Source organism: Phodopus roborovskii, unplaced genomic scaffold (genome assembly GCF_943737965.1).
Source record: "Phodopus roborovskii unplaced genomic scaffold, PHOROB, whole genome shotgun sequence".
In the NCBI taxonomy this organism is placed as follows: domain Eukaryota; kingdom Metazoa; phylum Chordata; class Mammalia; order Rodentia; family Cricetidae; genus Phodopus; species Phodopus roborovskii.
In genome coordinates, this window is record NW_026126540.1 from 20542174 (window position 1) to 20561124 (window position 18951).

General features: G+C 42.3%; 2 protein-coding genes across 10 annotated transcripts in view; one reads left to right on the forward strand and one right to left on the reverse strand.

The window, feature by feature from the left end:
* Window positions 1–18951, reverse strand: part of Kirrel1 (kirre like nephrin family adhesion molecule 1) — a 1148154-nt gene that overhangs the window by 767330 nt on the left and 361873 nt on the right. The window lies entirely within an intron of this gene.
* The window catches only part of Lrba (LPS responsive beige-like anchor protein), a 552647-nt gene that overhangs the window by 532036 nt on the left and 1660 nt on the right, over window positions 1–18951 (forward strand). For all 6 annotated transcript variants that reach the window (XM_051199359.1, XM_051199362.1, XM_051199361.1 and 3 more), the window contains 3 exons: window positions 9391–9492; window positions 12304–12500; window positions 16054–16205. In XM_051199359.1, coding sequence (XP_051055316.1) covers window positions 9391–9492; window positions 12304–12500; window positions 16054–16205 — 451 coding nt within the window. The remainder of the gene's footprint in view (window positions 1–9390; window positions 9493–12303; window positions 12501–16053; window positions 16206–18951) is intronic.

Below are 18951 nucleotides of genomic sequence, written 5' to 3' on the forward strand. Positions count from 1 at the left end.
CTTTTCATATAGAATCTGCAGTAGTCCAGGCTGGACTGGAACAATCCTCCTGCCTCATCTCCCAAGGGTTGGAATTACAGGTGTGAATGACCACACCCAGCTTTGTGAGTATGGTGTAGGTTTTTTTTGGTTCTTATTTTTTGGGTTTTTTGGTTTTGGTTTTTTTTGTTTGCTTGTTTGGTTGGTTGGTTTTTGGGTTTTTTTAGTTGCTATCACCTACTTAGATATATCCTTGCATATCACATATCACTTATCTACTATTTTGAAAGTAAGTTTTTTTACATTCTAGTAGGTTTGTTCAGACTTCAGATTTAGAATTGGAAGATTTTGTTGTGTTTTTGTATATTTATTTTATATGTACAGGTGTTTTGCCTTAATGTATGTGTGTGCCCATAGAGGCCAGAAGAGGGCATTGGCTTCTCTGAGCCACTGTGGGAGTTGGGAATCAAACTGAGGTTCTCTGCTAAAGTAACAAATGCCCTAAACCATTTTTAAATGAAGAAAAACACTCTCTGGAATTTAGTTCCTTTTATAGCGGAACTCTGTAGCTGTTGAGCATTCTAGTGTTCATCTTATAGGTTGCAGTTTTCTGTAACTGAGATTATTTTAGTTCTTTGGGATGGTTTAGACCAAGGGTTTGGTTTGGTTTGGTTTTTTTCAAAACAGGATCTTCACTATGTAGCTTTGTCTGTCCAGGAACTCACTATGTAGACCAGGCTGGCCTCAAACTCACAGAGACCCACCTGCCTCTGCCTCCCAAGTGCTGGGATTAAGTGTGCACCACTATTACACCAGGGCAAACCAAGATATTTTTAATAACTAAAGATGTGAAAACTCTGTATGGCTTTCAGAATACCTAACTTACATGTATTTGACAAAGAAACCTTACAAATGATATGAAAGATACATTTAAAAAAAATTTAGGGCCAGGTGTTAGTACACACCTTTAATCCCAGGCAGTGGCAGGTGAGTCTCTGAGTTTGAGGCCAGCCAAGGCTATGTAGTGAAAACCTGTCTCAACAGACAGAGACTATTACTACAGAAAACTCCAACTAATCAAAATTCAGAGCCCAGTTCAGTTACCACACCTAAGGCTCAGATCACTGCAGAAGAGGGCAGCAAGTGTGTAAGAGCTAGAGGACTGGCGACTGTGTGACACTGTCTCCTGGTAGTGTCAGAAGCTACACCCCTGAAGTCTCACCAACATGGCTGCCCAGAATGAGCCACACAAGGATGATACCGATGAATATGCCAAACTGGATAGGAAAATCCCATAAGGCCTCAGCCCTACAGAAAGAACTGTAGGCAACTGCGTAAAGCAATGGACAGGAATGGTGGTAATATCCAGAGAAGAGCAAACTAACTGCAGTCCAATGCCAGATGGTCAGCCCTAAAAACATGTACACAAATGACACTATATGGACTCAACAGGTTATATTTAGGAATAAATATGTATATACATATATGTACACAATAACAATGAAAAAGAGGCTATGAAAATTTGAGAGTGAGGAAGAATATTTAGAGGGAGGAAAGGGAAAGGAGAAATGTAATTAAATTACAACCTAAAAAACTAAACAAGAAACTAGAAACAATAAAAAGAATTTTAAATGATTTGGATAATCAGTATAAACAGATTTAAAAATTTAATTTATATTCATGAAACTCAATATTGGATATCAATAAATGTGCACAGTTTCACCTTACCAATTTTCTTTATTCTCAACTGTCCTGGAACTCACTCTATAGACCAGGCTGGCCTCAAACTCATAACTCAATAGATCCACCTGCCTCTACCTCCCAAGTACTGATACTAAAGGTGTGTGCCTTCTATGTAGGTAATTTTTATATGTCTAATTTATTAGACACCTGTATTTAGGTGCAGGAGCTATAGGTGAACTAAAGTCTAAGACCAAGTAATCCCACTGTGGAGAATCAACAAATGAAGTCTCAAAATACAAGAAAGACAGCACAGTAGTTCAATAGACTGTGTGTGTAAACAAACTTAGGAACTGTGCAACTTCTATCAAAGATACTGCATATGTGTGATATGGACATGGAGGCATATGTTCTCTGTGTTGGTAAGTGCAAAAATCATCAAACTATACTGTCTTGTAAATATTGACAAATTGTGTGCATATACTTAAAAGCTCATGTATATGAATATACATATACATATATACATATACATATATAACCAGGCAAAGTCCAAAAATGTTCATTTCAAGTTGGTGGGACTTAGAAGTAGCTTTTCATCATCCTTATGATTTACTAATTTACCTGTACACTTTATAATAAGCATATCATGTTTTATAATAAGAGACAATCAGAGATATTTAAAATTGGAATGTAAACCAATTGTGAAACTACATCTTCATTTTCTGCTCTTCATGGGTGTGCGAATTGTTGGGGAAAGTTGTAAAATCAAAGACAAGAAAAATGTGAGAAATCAGAGATTAATTTTGAAAAACTAAGGCATATTATTTCTTTTCAAGAAAGAAAAAAGTAAGAACCATCTGTAATTGCCAGTTATGTAGTCCAAGATCAGATAACAAAAGTTGAGAAAAAGCATATATACACACTGCTGGGTGGATGTGTCATGGGTGCTTAGGGCTTGCAGACATTTTGCATATCAATACCTCTTCCTCTCCCTCTCCCCCCCCCCTCTCTTTCTGGTTTTTTGAGATAGGGTTTCTCTGTATGACAGCCTTAGCTGTCCTGGAACTCTCTTTGTAGACCAGGCTGGCCTTGGACTCAGAGATTCACCTGCTGCCTCCTGAGTGCTGGGATTAAAGGTGTGTGCCACCACATCTGGGTAACACTATTGTTACAATAGCCCTGTGTGAAAACCTCTTTTATTGTCCCTTGTCTTATGGATTACACATGGAGAAACTATGAAAGTAAGATTTTGTTTTCTGTCTGGCCTTAAAGACCCAGAGTCTCTCTCCTAGAACTGACTGTCCACCTAGTGAGAGATCATTTAGTGGGCAGGAGCTATAGTCTGCATTCAAATTCAGACACTTTTGGCCATAACCTTTTGTTTGTGGTGCTGGGGATGGAATCTAGGACCTCACACAGGCTAAGTGTTTGCCTTGCCACTAAGCTACAGCCCCAGAGGCCTCTTTTTTAACCACCAAACTGTACTCGTTTTTACTAGATTTAATTGGATTATCAACAATACAGAATTTGATGCAATCCTATCATGAAAGCACTTAGTATTTACAAAAGGCATAAAAAGACAATTTTGTTACACTGATTTCTTATGACAGTGCGTGTCATGATCGAACTTGTGGGGTTTGTGTTGCCTTTGCTTCTGTGTATGTGTAAGCACTACATGCTGAGGACTGCACCCAGGGCCTGTCTTTACTCAGTGTGCATTCTATTACTAACTATACTCACATTCTCTAAGATAGTGTTACACCATAGAATTTCACATACAAACTCACTGTTTAACATAGCTTAGACAATGAGTCCACTGAGGGGACAGGGGAGAAGAAAGACAAAACAAAACAGATATGTAGCAGAGGAGGGAAATGATGTGAGCCAAGAGCTTTGGCTGACTTTTACACCACCCTCGTTTGCCTTATATTAGTAATTCTAGTGGTGTTTACAAAAGAAGCCATCAACATTTTCTGGTACATGTGGCACCCTTAACGCACCTGTGGCAATGTTGACCCGTCTGTATAATTAACCACACCAAAAGACCACGATGGTCGCTGGGTGTGGGGTGTGGGGTAATAGAAGATGGGATGACTAAAACAAATTTCAAATAATTTGGTTTTGCATAATTAAAAGGTGGTAGAAATTCCATTGAAAAATTAAGAAGTTAATGGAAAGGTTTAAGGAACATTTGTCAAGGGAAAAAGGAAACATTTATCAGCAAAAAGCCATTTCCTTTCTTGATTTGCCATTATGGTGAGCCACATAAGAAAGCCCAGTATTTGGTTTTTACCAGAGTGTTTTGTATTAATCAACAGCAATTAATAGACAAACTTCATGTGTAAAAGACAAGTACCTACCTTCAGGAAGCAACCTGCAAATCTATGATGGCTAACCTTTTGGTGTTTTAAATACCTAGACTTAAAACCTCGTTACGATTTTTGTTTTTATTTTTAGCATACCTAAACCCAAAGGGACTTGCTGGTTTTGTTTGTTTGTTTTATGTTTGTTTGGGTTTTTTGTTTTTGAGACAGGATTTCTCTGTGTAACAGAACTAGCTTTGTAGCACAGGCTGGCCTTGAACTCACTGAGATCCACCTGCCTTGCCTCCCCAGTGCTGAGATTAAAGGTGTGCACAACCACTCACTGCCCAGTTTTGTATTCTGTTCTGGTTTCCTTTAAATATACAAGAGTTTACTAATGTGGAAAATTGTATCACTGGTATTTACTTAAAGACTTCACTAATTAATGTTAATGCTAACTCTGCATACAAAACATTTGTAGTAAGTGCTTGGGTTTGAGTGTTGTTTTTAACTTTTAAAATCACTCATAATTTGTAGGATTATAGAAAAATAGACGACTTGATAGCCATTTAATTCTGATTTTCTGCTTTTGCAGTGTTGGGACTGACCCCAGGGCCTTACACTAGTGACCACCGCACCATTGAGTTGCACCCTCAGACACCAGTTACAGTTATAAACCAAGTCATTTTCAAACAAAAGGCCATACTGTATTACTTTCCAGTGTGCCACGTAATAAGACCTACAGTATCAGTCAGTAAACATTACTAAGTGGATGCCAGAGTGAGAGAATGAGAAAGTGAGCAGTGGGATGTGTTTACTTATGACAGAGGAGCCATCCACTTAGCATTCGTGGGAAAAAGTAATTTGGTACTTCTAAGACTGAAAATAGAGGCCGCTTCATTTCATGTAGATGCTGTGAGAGTGCAGCATGGTGTCTGACTGCTGCAGCACGCTAAGCCACAGTGAGGACTACACGGCACACTCTGAAATGTTTCACTTGATACGACTGGGGCAGTGATGCACATGATAGCAAGAACTTCTTCCACTTTTTACAAACAACCAAAAAGTGTATTTTTGCAGATTACTTGTCTCCTTTATGTTAGTGGAAGTAGATCTTGGAAATTATCTTTCTCATCTGCTACTTGTGAAGAAGCTAGTTCAGGAGTTACTTTTCCTCTTTCAGATACAAAATTTTAAGAAGTTCAGGGCCCATTTGAGGGGACAAAGTAACACATTTAATAATACAACGCAAATCATTCTCCCCAGCGGTGTTGAGATACCCCTGCTCCTGTTTGCAGCATGGGCTCAGTGTGCACACCAACAGGGAGGGCTGTGGAGCCCCTCACTGTTTAGGTTGGGCTCTTGAAGGACGTGCATTTCACCGGTGCACTCACTGCTGTGTGCTGAGAAAAGCACATCTGTAGAGCTGGCGGGCGTGCCTGGGATTTGTGGCAGCTTTGGGCTGTCTTTAATCTCATTTGACTTGTTCATCTTCCTCTAAGGCCATCTCTAAAGATGCCCTGAGTCTCCCTTTCAGTCTTTGGTAGGATCTGCATCAGTAGTCATAAAACTGCTCTCATACAAAGAGCCCTTGCCTTTGAAGTAATGCTCCAGCCTTTCACAGCAGCCCTGGAAGTCTGTCCTTTTTCTCTTCTCATCTTTCTCTAAGAAGTTTGAAGTGTGGCTTCTTAAACTACCAACAAGATAAAATTTTCTCCCAGCATTATTGAAAGCCATGACGATTTTCATGCAGGAAGACTTTAAAGGGTTTAAAGGTCTCTGTTGTGCTTTATGCTCTGGGCTTCGGTGCATCCTAGATCCTGCTCTCTGAGAGCAAAGGTACAGACTGTCAGCATCCATTGACAATGGAATATTTTAATCAAAAGAATTAATCTGGCATTTTTCTGAAGACTTTCCCTGCTCTTTAGTGAGATTGGTGATGCCCTTGGAATCAGAAATGTAAAGCATGTGCAGAATCATCTTGTTTGTACTGATAGCCACCTACCATTGTGGTCTGAGCTGACAAGAAGCCAGGAGGGGCAGTTCCAAAGCTATTTGCTCTTGGTGGCTTTTTTCACACAGAGATACAATGGTGTCTTACCCTTCGCTGTTTGATGGCATCACCTGGCTCCTCTATAACCCAGGAGATGATGTATCCTGTGTAACTACAGAAATGATAGGTACCACTAGCCCCATAGAGCCAGTGTTCTGCCTCTGATGACCTCATTCCTTTAGTCTCATTCCAAGTGATTCCCAGTGTGTCCACTGAACTCAAGCAACTTATATTTGTTTGGTTTAATATCACAGAATTATATTGGTGTTAGTGAAATTTTAAAATTTAAAGCCCTTAGTTTATTGAGACTTATAAAAATCAAACTGGTTTTTATTTTGAAAATACTTTTTGATAAGGAGAAAGTATGAAGAATGCTCTCTTTGTACTTCAGGTAAGAAGCTGGGAATGGCTTTTCTTACATGTTATTATAGACTTGGGAGTCAGGAGCCTGACATGTTTGTTCCTGTACATGAAGCAAGTAGAGGACAGTTGGGTTTTTGTTTTGTTATTTCTTCCAGCTCCCTGAGAAGCAACTGGCCCTGGCTCTACCCTTACACTTTTAATTTGCTGTGTCACTTGAGCTGTGTTCTTTGTCCTTCCCACCACCCCCTTCGTATTTCCTGAACTGTCTAACCTGTTTCCTGGACTAGGAAACACTTTGCCAACAAACTCCAGGGCTAAGCAATCTTTTAGTTAGAGATCAGACCCAAGGAGAGGAAAGAGTCTTTTCTATCCTGACATTATTCTATACATGTATCTATGTATAGATCTATGTATACATGGTTTCTATAATGGAAGTGATGTGATATATTTGTATTTGTAGAAGCTACGATTTCATAAGAACAAACTAGTGAATTGTGTTTGCAACTGAACCCCTTTCTGAGGTTTCCTACACTCTGAATTCATAGTTCCAGATTATCCTCAATCCATCTTTTCCTTTAAACTAGAATTGAGATCAGCCTCCTTCCTCCCTCCACCAAGCTCCTGAGAAAACATTCTTAAACATGGGGGAAAAGAAAGCATTGGCTACTCGTAAAGCTATCTGTCTGACCCTCCATGACCCATCTGTCCTTTGTTTGTTTTGGCTTATATGTAAATTGCACTCATTTTTCATTTATTTTCCTTCAAACCTTCACTTTCCACTGAGGAAAGATTAGTTAAAACACAAATCTCACCACCATCACACTGAAAATGTATTCCTCAAGTCGTAATGATTTTAATGGTTGATTTATAAAAACATTGCCCATAGATATAATTAGACAGTAATTTCAAGAATAACATAATGCTATTTTTGTGGAATTTAGAATATGACAAGTAGGGGCTATGGAGGGGACCATGAATGATGGCTAACATACTAACTTTTCCAGACGCCGAATGTTTATTTCTAAATCTCGTGATTTTTAATACAAAATTATGTAGCTCACTTGGGCTTGTATCATTTGCTTCTTTGAAGGACCCCTCCCACCCCCCAAAAAATTAGGGACTTGGCAAAAAAAAAAAAATGTTTTCTGAGAGATTCCTTTTGGTTTGAGAAATACCAAGTAGACATAGTGATAAGTTAGGTTATGTTCCTCCTACGTGTTTCCTACCTGAAATCAGATGAAACCAGGCCCCTGGTTCCACCTATCCTGGCCCATTAGTGTATTAGCTGAAGTCTTGTTTTCCTTCCCTAGAGATATGGGTTAGCCTGGCACTGGGGCCTAGAGCACATCCAGGGTAACACTCAAGTCATTGTGGGCTAAAATCTCACTCAGAATTAATGATAGTCACCAAAGCCTTAAGAGAAACCATGGTGACACAGCTGTGCATTGTGTGAATACACATTGTATACCTGTCACATGTCGTGATAGACGAGTTACTGCTGATTCCAAGGGAGGACAAAAAGCAAACTTCTTTCTTAGGAGCAGAGCCCCTACGTTTGTCTTTAGGGTCATGTATCTCTGTGCCTTCAGTGAAATCCATTTCCTCCCTCTGCTACCCAGAAAAGCAGGCCTGTGCATGTGTTTTGCAAGAATATTGGAAGAGCTCACTGATTGACTTCTTGAAAACTCTGCCTCTGAGGCTAGAGCAGTGTTTTAGCAGCAGCACTGGCCTCTACAGGTGCAGTGGGCTCTGAAGGGCTTTCCCTGACTTGTTAAAGGGGTCTTTTCTCAGGGTGGATGACGGCCCTAAAGACAATCAGTATCTGGTTACAGTGGCAGATTATTTTCTAAAGCTGCTCAGAGTGAGCTACTTTCTGGGCACATTTGCTCTTTTAGGTTGGACAGTATCAGTTCTCAACTGTGTCATAAACTAGCTCACAGCAGAGGAGTTGGTGAATGCCAACAGAATCCTGCTTGCTAGTTGTAAAAGTAGAGCTGAGTTTAGTTTTAAATTGGGTACTTCTGGCTAAGTACAGAATCCCGTGTGTCCTTGTGGTACAAGTTAAGTCACAACAGAAACCTGTGATTATGTCATGTCTCTGAGCTGTGGCCAGTTTTTACTTTGTGACTCAGAGCAGGGTAAATTCTTTGTTCTCTTCCATTATTATATTCTCTCCTCCACCCTCTTTCCCCCAAGACCTCCACACCATCATTAGACTCACACAGAGGCCATCATACCTGCACTGGTGGACGGGAATTTGGGCAGGTCTCTGTGAGAGCTACATATCCCAATGCACTCAGCTGTGAGGTGTTAGAGAAGGGCTGCTTGGAGATCAGAGTCCCACTTAAGATTATCTTACTGGAGGGGCTGCAGTAGTCTATTGAGGAAGAGGAATAGATCTTTCTTTGAAGTGTAAATTAAGCCCAAGTTCTTATTTTTAGTTTTTAGTTACTTTATTATAATGTTTGGACAGAATCACAAATTAGACAGGCTCAGGCATAGATCAGCCTTGGGAACAAATTATTTCAACTCTGCCAGTGGGCTTGGGGGACACTGTGGGTAAATCAATGGGCAGTCAAAGTAAAAACCCTGAGCAGAGCTCCATGGCTCCAGAATGGCTATTCTGACTGTGGAAGAATTCACGGAGAGGCAGAGGATGGGATGGGCAAGTGTTTGAGTTGGTGCCTTAATCTAGCTGTGTGAAGGTTTCTGTGGGTTCGTTAAAACCACCCACTGGAGAGGCTCATTTTTTCATATGAGAAATGTATAGAATGCAGGGTTTACCATCTTTAGCTTTGAGCTGTAAGCTTTTGTTGATAATCACATAGGGTTCTTCAAATTCAGAAACATGTAGACTTCAAAATCAGACTGCAGCAAAGTTTGAATCTAGTCCTAAAATTTTGTATAAATTCAAGATTCTGCAGGCTTTGGCATATATCATGATCAAGTTATTTAAGCTTTACACACTGGGATTGATATGTCTTTTTTTTTTTTTTTTTTTCCTTGCTAAAGGTGAAACTACCACTCCTCGGGCAATCCTCACAGGCCATGACTATGAGATTACCTGTGCTGCCATCTGTGCTGAGCTGGGCCTGGTGTTAAGTGGTTCTCAAGGTAAAGTTGTGGTTTATATCTCTTGTGATGTATTAATGTGAACAGAAATGAGGCTGGCTCCTGTTCTCTAAAGCTCCAGTCTGTTAGGGTAGCCACACAGGGCTACTTAAATATAAGTTAGCTAAAATTAAATAGAACTAAATGTCACATTCCTTAGTAGCAGTAGTTACATTCAGGGGTGGAATAGAAGGGTTCACATATGACCAGAAAAGAGATAGAACATTCTTACCAGGCCAAAAGCCAGATTTTAGCTCCCTAGTGTAAAGGATTTAAGATACTCCATAGAAACAGCTAGTTAGTGTTCTCCTCTCCACGAAGCAGGAACACAGAGCATCTTCATATGTGTGCTTATTTCTCTGACCTCCAGTAAGCTGAATGGAAATCCTGACCTCGCCTGTGTTATGGGTATGCCTGCTTTCAAGCCATAGCATGTGTGCAGAGGTTAGATGACATGTGAGAGTTGGTTCTTTTCTTCCATCATGTGGTTCCCTGGGATTGAAATCACGGGTCAGCAACAAGTCCCTTTACCTGCTAAACCACCTCAACAGCCCCGCCCTGATTAACTTCCAGATTTTAGGACTAGGCAGGCCTAGAATGACAGCTACTAGGATGGAAAGGACTTGGTTTGCTAGATGACTCTGCTGCTAGCACTATCTTCTATCTAGAGACACTGAGTGTTCCTTCCAAGAGTAGGTGCAACAAACTGGGATCCTCCAGCAAAGGAGCTGTCTGCAGTCCAGCTCTCCCTCCACAATAGCAGTCTTCCCGTCTCTTTCTGGTGAGGGCATAGCACTGAGAGCATATATCAGCTGTGTTTGAAGCTCACAAACAGTTTATTTGGGTCACCATACCTGTGGCTTGAACTATAGCAGTATAGCTCAAGGCAGAGTGAAAATTTAAAGTTTTGCTTTGAAAAATGGAGTTGGTCAAAGCAGTGCAAAAGTAATATGATTTCTTGGATTGTATCTAAACATTAAAATTAATCACTATTATAAACCACTCTTGCTTTGCACAGTTTGCCATTCTGAGAGATCACACAAAATTATATGAGACATTGTCTCGGTGGGAAATTTTTTTTAATCACTCTTCCATAGTCAAAAAGTTATATCAAAACATTAAAAAATATCCAGGCATGGCACACACTTGTAATCTCATCACCCAGGAGGAAGAGGCAAGGGAGATCTCTGCAAGTTCAAGGCCAGTCTGGCCTATACAAGTGAGTTCCAGGACAGCTAAGGCTACATAGTAAGGCCTTGTCTCAAAAATACTAAAAACAAGCTCAGCCTTGCAGGTTCACGTCTTTGAGAAACAGTCCTCAGGAACAGGTGAACAGTGCATGCCACTTTCTTGTCCTGAGTGCCTAAGCACCTTTTCTGTGCCTTGGGGAATTGCCACTCCTCTTCTGTTGTGCCAGCCTCTCATTTTCCTTTTGTTTAAATGTCATCAAATACCCTCTATGGCTTTTTTAAGTATCATTTCTTCTGACATCATCAGTTTTGCTGCAACCACTTTCTGTTGTGCCAATAAGCATCCTTTGTTCATTTCCTGGCTGCATATCTAGTATCTTGACAGCATATGAAGCTGACTCAGCTCTCTCTACATAAAACTCCATTTGTATTTACTTCTCTATTAAGTTCATCATTGTTGACCAATACCCTTTTCTGGTTATCTCCTTTTGTTATCACCATGAAACAAGGAGACAACACAGCCACTATGTTTGCTGTCTGAGTGTGACCTGAACAACAGATACTAGTTACAGATGTTCTTTGAACACGGTGTGATGTGAGCCTTCCAACTGTGCTCAGCTATTAGCATAAGGGTTCATGGACTGAAGAGCAAGCTAGAAAGTTCGATCTATACAATTGCTGTGATAACTGACATTTGAACTGTGTTGTTGTGGAGCTAGTGTGATTTAGGGGTTGTAACTAAAGTTCGTGTATGCTAGAACTGTGCAAAAACAAAGACACACTGCTATTTATGTTGGGTGGCCAACAAAAGCAGAGTCATCATGTGCAAAGGCACACTGTCAGTAGCCACATGTGGAAAAGGCAATGATCCCATGTGGCCAGGAGTAAGGCAGAGTACAGACTCCTGTCCTCCCCATCATCTCAGCCCTTACCACACAGTTTTTGTTTCCTTTGCTTTGCTTATGGTGAGTATATAGTAGAAACAGAAAAGCTCTGGAGTGTATGAGGTGGGGAGCAGTGTACAGCAGTTCCTGTCCTCAGAGTTTTCAACCTAGGGTGCCCCTGGGGGGGGGGAGTGAGAGTGCCAGAAGTCACTGCTTGCTTTGGGGGCGTGAGGAAATAAGGTCACTCGGTTTAACAGTGGCAGAAAGAACCCAGTGTGTATTTGGAGGTTAGCAGTGAGAGGGAAGCTGCCCTGGCCAGCCACATGGGCACTGATCCAGCCTGCTATCTGGGCTGTATGATGCAGGAAGGGTACCCATGTGCCCTGCCCGGCAGGAGCACCGTTGCATCCCACTAAGCTGCTCTGGGATTGGAAGCTCTTCCTTTTGGGGTTCTTCTAGCTTCTCTCTCTCTCCCCACTTATGTCATAATGAATTTTATAAAGTACCTTCCTGTCTCAGAGGGGCAGAAAGCATGTATAACTTGGCTTCCCAAGCTTCCCAGTGGAAATGGAGAACTGGCAAGATTTTAGAGTAACTGACATATGGCATCGCAGCCCAGCTGATCTGTCCAGTTTCCTCCCTTCACTGATACTGGGGATTGAACCCAGGACCCCATGGAGCTACACTACCTACAGTGTCTGTTTTCATCATATAATTTTGCTTCTTGTTCCTCTTCTCAGAAGGGCCATGTCTCATACATTCCATGAACGGAGACTTGTTAAGGACTTTAGAGGGCCCTGAAAACTGCATGAAACCAAAACTCATCCAAGCATCAAGAGAGGGTCACTGTGTTATCTTCTATGAAAACGGCTGCTTCTGCACCTTCAGTGTGAATGGGAAGCTGCAGGCAACCATGGAGACCGATGACCACATAAGGGTGAGTGCTGGAAACTTTGTTGATTGCCAATTTCACTGGGAAGCTTGACTGGTAAGGGGGACAGAATTCACTGAAGAAACCTAGTTCTCAACCACTGGGGGCCTCTTTCCCATGCCAAAGGGACACCACTGATAGCACTTAGAGGACAGGCTCATAGGTAGGGTCAGCTGTGGGGCATCAGTCAGTGGATGCTCCTTGGAGATGGCCACAGTGAAGCCAGCCCAATGGCTTTCAGTGGTTCTGCGGCTTGTTTCTTTTTCTCCAAGATCTACTGTGCACCGAAGCTAAACTGGACTCTACCTAGAGCCCGTTACTCATCACATCTGAAGAGGCAGCACTGGAGGAATTGTGCATTCTTTGGTCAGCCAGCTGATGGCTGTCCTGACCCACTGGAGAGCTGGGCATCACATGACAGAAACTGCTTCCCTTTCTGTCCGTATGCACCGTTAGGCTAGTGGATAGCCCAGGCCTTGCTTTGCTTCTCAGGCCAGCTTCCAATGCATTAGAGGTTGAGGAAGAGAACAGGGTGTTATCGAAGGTAACTTCCCTTCTCATCTCCAGGCTGCTGTGCCTGTTGTGGGCCTGGGGATGGAGGTGCATGTGACCCACAAACATCGGGGAGGACATCGGGGGTGGCAGCAGAGCCAGGCACTTCAGAGAGTGGTCCAGACTGCTTCTGTGTGTCTTACTCATTGCTCCTCCCACTCCTGGGTGGCTCCCATGCAGTTCTCCCAGGCATAACATGAGAGCCCTTCTCCCAAGAAAACTCCAAGGTCTGGGAGTAGTGAGCAAGTGAACACTGGTCCAAAACTAAAGACCCCGGCTGCTCTGAGACTTAGTTTCTTGGTCCAGTGGCCATGTCTCTCCTCTCACTTGCTGGTTATCTGAGAGTTTCCTCCACCTCAGACGCATGTGTGCACAAACAAACTCACTCTGCTTTTATTTCTCCCTCATTTCCCATAATCTGCCATTTAAGCCAAGTACACATCAGTGACTTCTCTCCTCCTTTCTTTACAATAATAATGTTGATAATCTGTCACTTTGAGCTGTGATTATATTGTCAGCTACACTAATAAATCTGTAAAAATAATTTGAAGCTGTTCACTGGCTAGAACAGTTTCTGTGGTGTTCCAGTTAAACCAAGGCTCTTGGAAGAGCCTGGAGGCAGCAGCAGGCGGGCTCTTGTGAACTGTTCATACTCACAAGCTCCCCTGTACCCTGAAGCCATTATCACCCCCCCCCCCCCCCGTGAAACTCCCCACTGGATTTTAGGCCTAAACAATCCATTGCTTTTCCCCAGCATGCCCGCACTTTATCATTCTAACTTGTAACTGGCAACCATATGATTAAAGTGAGCTAGCCTAAAAGGAACACTCTCTGTCCCAGGCTCCAGAGACTGACACTTTCCCAGATAACTGCCTTAGGAGGAAAGCAAGGAAATTGCAGGCTAGAATCCCAGATATCTAGAAATAAAAAGAATCAGTCACCAACCCATACAAAAAAAAAAAAAAATTCATTTCTTTCACATACCAGGCAGCCTGACAACTTGTACGCTAATCAAGTTTCCCCACTTGCCTTTGCCCTGATGTCATACTGCTCGCTGGCACTTTGGTTTAAAGATGTCACCATGAGTTGGTGGCACACTATACAGGTGCTGCAACGAAGAACTTCAACAAGCAGTCCCCCCAGAGCAGCAAGGCCATAGCAGAAAGTCTAACCGTCATTTCCCCCAAGAGAACTCCCTGTTTCTCTTTCCCCAGGCTGTTTGAGGATGTGGGCATCCCCAGCAGCTTGCTGTGGCCTGCCAGTGTCCTCCAGCACCCTTCAAAACACTTGGGACCCAGGGCTGAGTTAGAGCAATCCTGGAGCCACTGCAGATCTCTAGCCCCATAGACCTGGATACTGAAGAGACGGTCAGAGTAGGAGCCAGTGAGCAGACTGCACAGTAGATACGTGTGTGGTTCACACGCCAGAGGAAGGCAACAGTTCCCTGTAAGAGAAGCTAAGACATGTCTCTTCCACTGGGAAGCACCAGGCTCATTAAGGTGCTCTGAAGATGCCATGCATCTTAAGTCGTCATTTCACTTCCAGACACAATTGGGATTAGAGCTTCTCACTAGAACAAAGACTTCAAGAATGCTGGTTTTGGTCTAATACTATACTTACCCAGAGGAGAGGCTCTGGTCTCCACTGTGAGACTGTGGTGATGAATGGGGCAGAGTGACTTTTAGTCATATTGAAAATGCTTAATATGCATCTAGTTAATAAGACTTAGCAATGCATAAGATGCAACAAAACTGTCTTCTGCACTTTTAGATATATTTCTGTTTTTGAAAATAAGCTATGTTCAATGGCCTGTGACTGTTGCCTGCAATGTGAACTGAGTATATAGCAAACAAAATTTGCTCTTCAGAGGCTAGCGGTCATTGTGACCATGTCCACCATGGTCAAGTGGGCAGGTGGATGATATCTGCCAGGGCTGCAGAAACCTTAAGCTACCAGCGTTAGGGAGGAGAGTAGCAGCCTACTGAGGAAGCAAAGAGCATCTGACAGTGGACACGGGGAGGCTGTGGCTGTGGCAGTGGCAGTGGCAGCAGAGCGGGGCCTTCTGTCATGGATGCACACATTTTCTACAAGGGGCAGACACCTGTTCTGGGCTTTGAGGACTGCATGAACTTCGTTCAACTACTGTGACAGTGGCCATAGGCAGAGGGGTTTTGTCAGGAGCCCTGACAAAACCTTATTTATGAGCATTAGATAAAGAATCGTAATATTCATGAAACATGGAGTTTTTCTCAACAATTAAAAATATAATGCACCTGGTGATACAGCTCAACCGAGAGTGGCTGCCAGCTTGTCCTGGCTATGCTGCTGCTTGCCAGGAATCTCAGAACTCAGGCTATAGAGACAAGAGGATCAGAAGTTCAAGGTCATCCTCAGCTACATAGAATCTAGGACCATCCTGAACTCCATGAGACTATACTTAAAAAAAAAAAAAAAAAAAAAAAGAATCTCAGCTCACAGGCTTAGGGAATAAAGGAATATTACAGAATCAAAACAGATTTCAAGCTGAGATTATCTGTTCAGCAAGGTAGGAGACTAGCCATAGCCTAGAGATGGCAATGAGGGAGGCTACAATGTGGGCAGCCTGGGGCCTGACTCCCCAGGGAGTGCTGGCTCTCTGTCGATTTCCCTCACTACCTTCAAAACCTGGCAGGCCTAAGGAAGGTGCAGCAGCTTCCTGTGCTAGGCTCATCCTACAGGATAGACATGCTTTCAGGGAGCACATCTGTGTGTAGACCCTCCCATGACCCCTCCTCTCAAGGATTTGTAGAACCGAGTTTGTGGAACGAAACACAAAAAACACTGTAGTGTCGCCTAATTGTGTCCATTGGACTTCTAACAGCAGGCCTTCCATAATTCAGTGTCCTAAGAACCACGGATTACTTCACCGGCCACTTTCCCATCCCACACATGGGCTGCTATAGCAGCCAGTCACAACTGGGCCCACTTCCCAAGAGCCATGTCTCTACTGACTGTTGCTGTCTCACAGGCCATACAGCTGAGCAGAGATGGGCAGTACCTGCTCACAGGAGGAGACAGCGGCGTGGTGATAGTGCGGCAGGTGTCTGACCTCAAGCAACTCTTTGCCTACCCAGGCTGCGATGCTGGCATCAGGGCCATGGCCCTTTCTTTCGACCAGAGGTAGGTAACACCCAAATCCTGATCTATCACAGAAGCATTGAAGAGTGGCGGAATCACTTTAAGTGACCTAGGGCTGGGAGAACTCTGGAGTCATCTGCACATATGAAGAGCTAACAAATATTAGTTTCCAAGCACACTTTCTAAAGTCTACATTTCTGACAGCTCTTAGATAAAACAGGCTCTCAAAAATAGATAGGATTTATCTACAAAGGCTCAGAGACTGCCATAAAGCTTTTCGAATATCTGTGTATGGTGTGCATATATGTAATGTGTTCACATATGTAAAACGCCAGTTCACTTGGGCTAGCTTGCTCTGGAGATCCCATCTCTGCCTCTTGGATGCTTGATGTAAGTGCTGGAGATCTGAACCCTGGTCCTCACACTTGCCCACCTAGTCATCTGCCTGGCTCCAGCTTTTTATGTCTTTACCAAGACCTTTAAGGCTGTAAATAACATATTTCCACCTCTGGAGAGATCTGACTTAATGAACTAAAACCTCCCAAGTTGTAAATTTGAGGAGGATGCTGTTTATCTAGCAACTTAACCCTCAAAATATAGCCCTTTCTTTTAACTTCTTTTGTTTTGGCAACATACACATAAAGCATCCATCTGAACCACTTCTGGTATACTGTTTCATTGGATAAAGTACATTCAGCATTGTTGCAGCCACTGTCACTGTATAGTCTACAGAGCTTCCATCATTCCAAAGTACCCTTTCACCTAGTTCCACCTTCCCCAACCCCTGCTCGCATCCATCTTCCTTTCTCTATGACTCTACCCTTTCCAGGTACCTCCTGTACATGGAAACTTACAGGATCTTTTTATAGCTGGCTTGTTTTAAGATTGTTATACGCACATTCTGTCTGTTTGCCCATCTGTGTATGGGCACCTTGTGTTGTTTTTTTTTTTCTGTTTTTGTGTGGTCTGGTGTGAACAGTAGTGTACAGTCCCTCTGGGTCTACACGCAGGAGTGGAATTGGAGGGTCATATAGTAATTCTTACTAGTGTCTTGGAGAATTCCTGAACTGCTCTACAAGTTTACATTCTGACCAGCAATGCACACGGTCCTCCTTTCTCTCCAGCGGGTGTGACGTGCTCTCACTGGTTGCATGAGCAGTCCTGGTTGTCTTCACTCTCGTCAGTGAGCTTTCAATGTAGAACTTTAATGAGGTACAGTTCCTTCCTTTTCCCGTTTGTACTTTTGCTATCTCTTAAGAAACTACCACAAATATCAGTCATGAGCATTTTCCTGTGGGTTCAGTTTTGTTGAGGCTTTTGCTCCATTTTGTGTTAATTTCACTTGTTAAGGTAGAGAGCGGCCCAACGTGATCTGTATGCACACGTGTCCTCTCCCAGGTCCTGATATTCTACCTTTGCTCTGTTGGTCACTACAACACTCTCTTACACTTAAGGTTTTAAAAATAGAGTTCTCTAAATTCCCACCTTTTCTGGATTTCTCTTGGCCATTTGGGGTTAAGGTTCCATATAAATCTTAAGAGTTTTACATCGTGAAAGACTTCATTTTGACAGGGACTGCAGCTAGCCATCTGCTGATCACTTTGGGACATTGGTGTTAACTTCTAGTCCACACACATGAGATAATTCCTTCTGTTTCTTACAGCACTGTTTTGTGGTCTTCAGTATATAAGCTTTCTGTCTCCTTGGTCAAATGTATTTTTATTCTTTTTAATTCAACTACAAATGTTAATTGTTCATAACTGCTGTTTGGATTATTAGTGTAACCCCAGCAATTTACAGGTTGAGATAGTGAGTTCAAGGGAGCCTGGGCTACACAGTGAAATCTTGTCTTACTCATAGTCCTGCTATGTAATCCTTAGAAGATTTCTGCGAATGGGTTCAGCTTGTTAGCCATTGGTGTCAGTACCCATCCAGGGAATAATATTGTTGTGTAATATTATCTTTTGGGCTTTGAAATTAGGAAAATGGTAAATACTGAAAGTGTTTGTTCCTACTCAAATTCAATGGACTTTTTTTTTAAAAAAAAAAAAAGTGTGATAATTTCCTTTAAATTCATGGCATGCTCACTACACCATCTGGCCTATAGCTTTTCTTTATACCTCATTTGCTGGTGCACAATTGTGATCTCTCCTGTTACCTTTAACTCAAGGTGTATCAATTCTGCAGATCTCTTCAGGAAACCTATTTTGAATTCCTGCTATTTTCTTAAAATGTTCTGGCTTTGGGTTCAATTTACTCTTTTTCTGGGTCATTAAGGTCTAAAGTTAGGTCAGTAAGACTGTTTCTTTTCTAACATGTTTACAGCTACACCCTTCCACTCCCCTCTGCCCTTGCTGTCCCTAGTATATAGTTTGTCTGTTTTTGGATGTGTTGTTAATGTTCCTGCACATGTTTTAAAGTAGAGCATTAAAGCCTGCAACTGAGGATAGCCATCTAGTTCTCCATTCTTGGGAGCTCAGAAGCAGTGTTACAGTAACATTCAGTGGCCCTGTCTCCTGCCACAGTGCTTTTGACTTAAAGCCTCCTGACATCAGGGCCACTTAAGTTCTCTTACTGTTACTGCTTGGCCATTTGTTCAACCTATTTGTTTTCTAAAATGAATATCCTGTACTAAATTCTTGTGTTATTTCTTTTAATCTATTTGGCCAGGTTTAACCTCTTTACAGGGCTGTAGGAGAACTTGCCATTTGCAGGTTGGTTTAGTTTGCCCTTCATTTCCCCTTCTGTAACAATGAATTTTAGTCTCCTGTTTCACTAAGTACAGGAC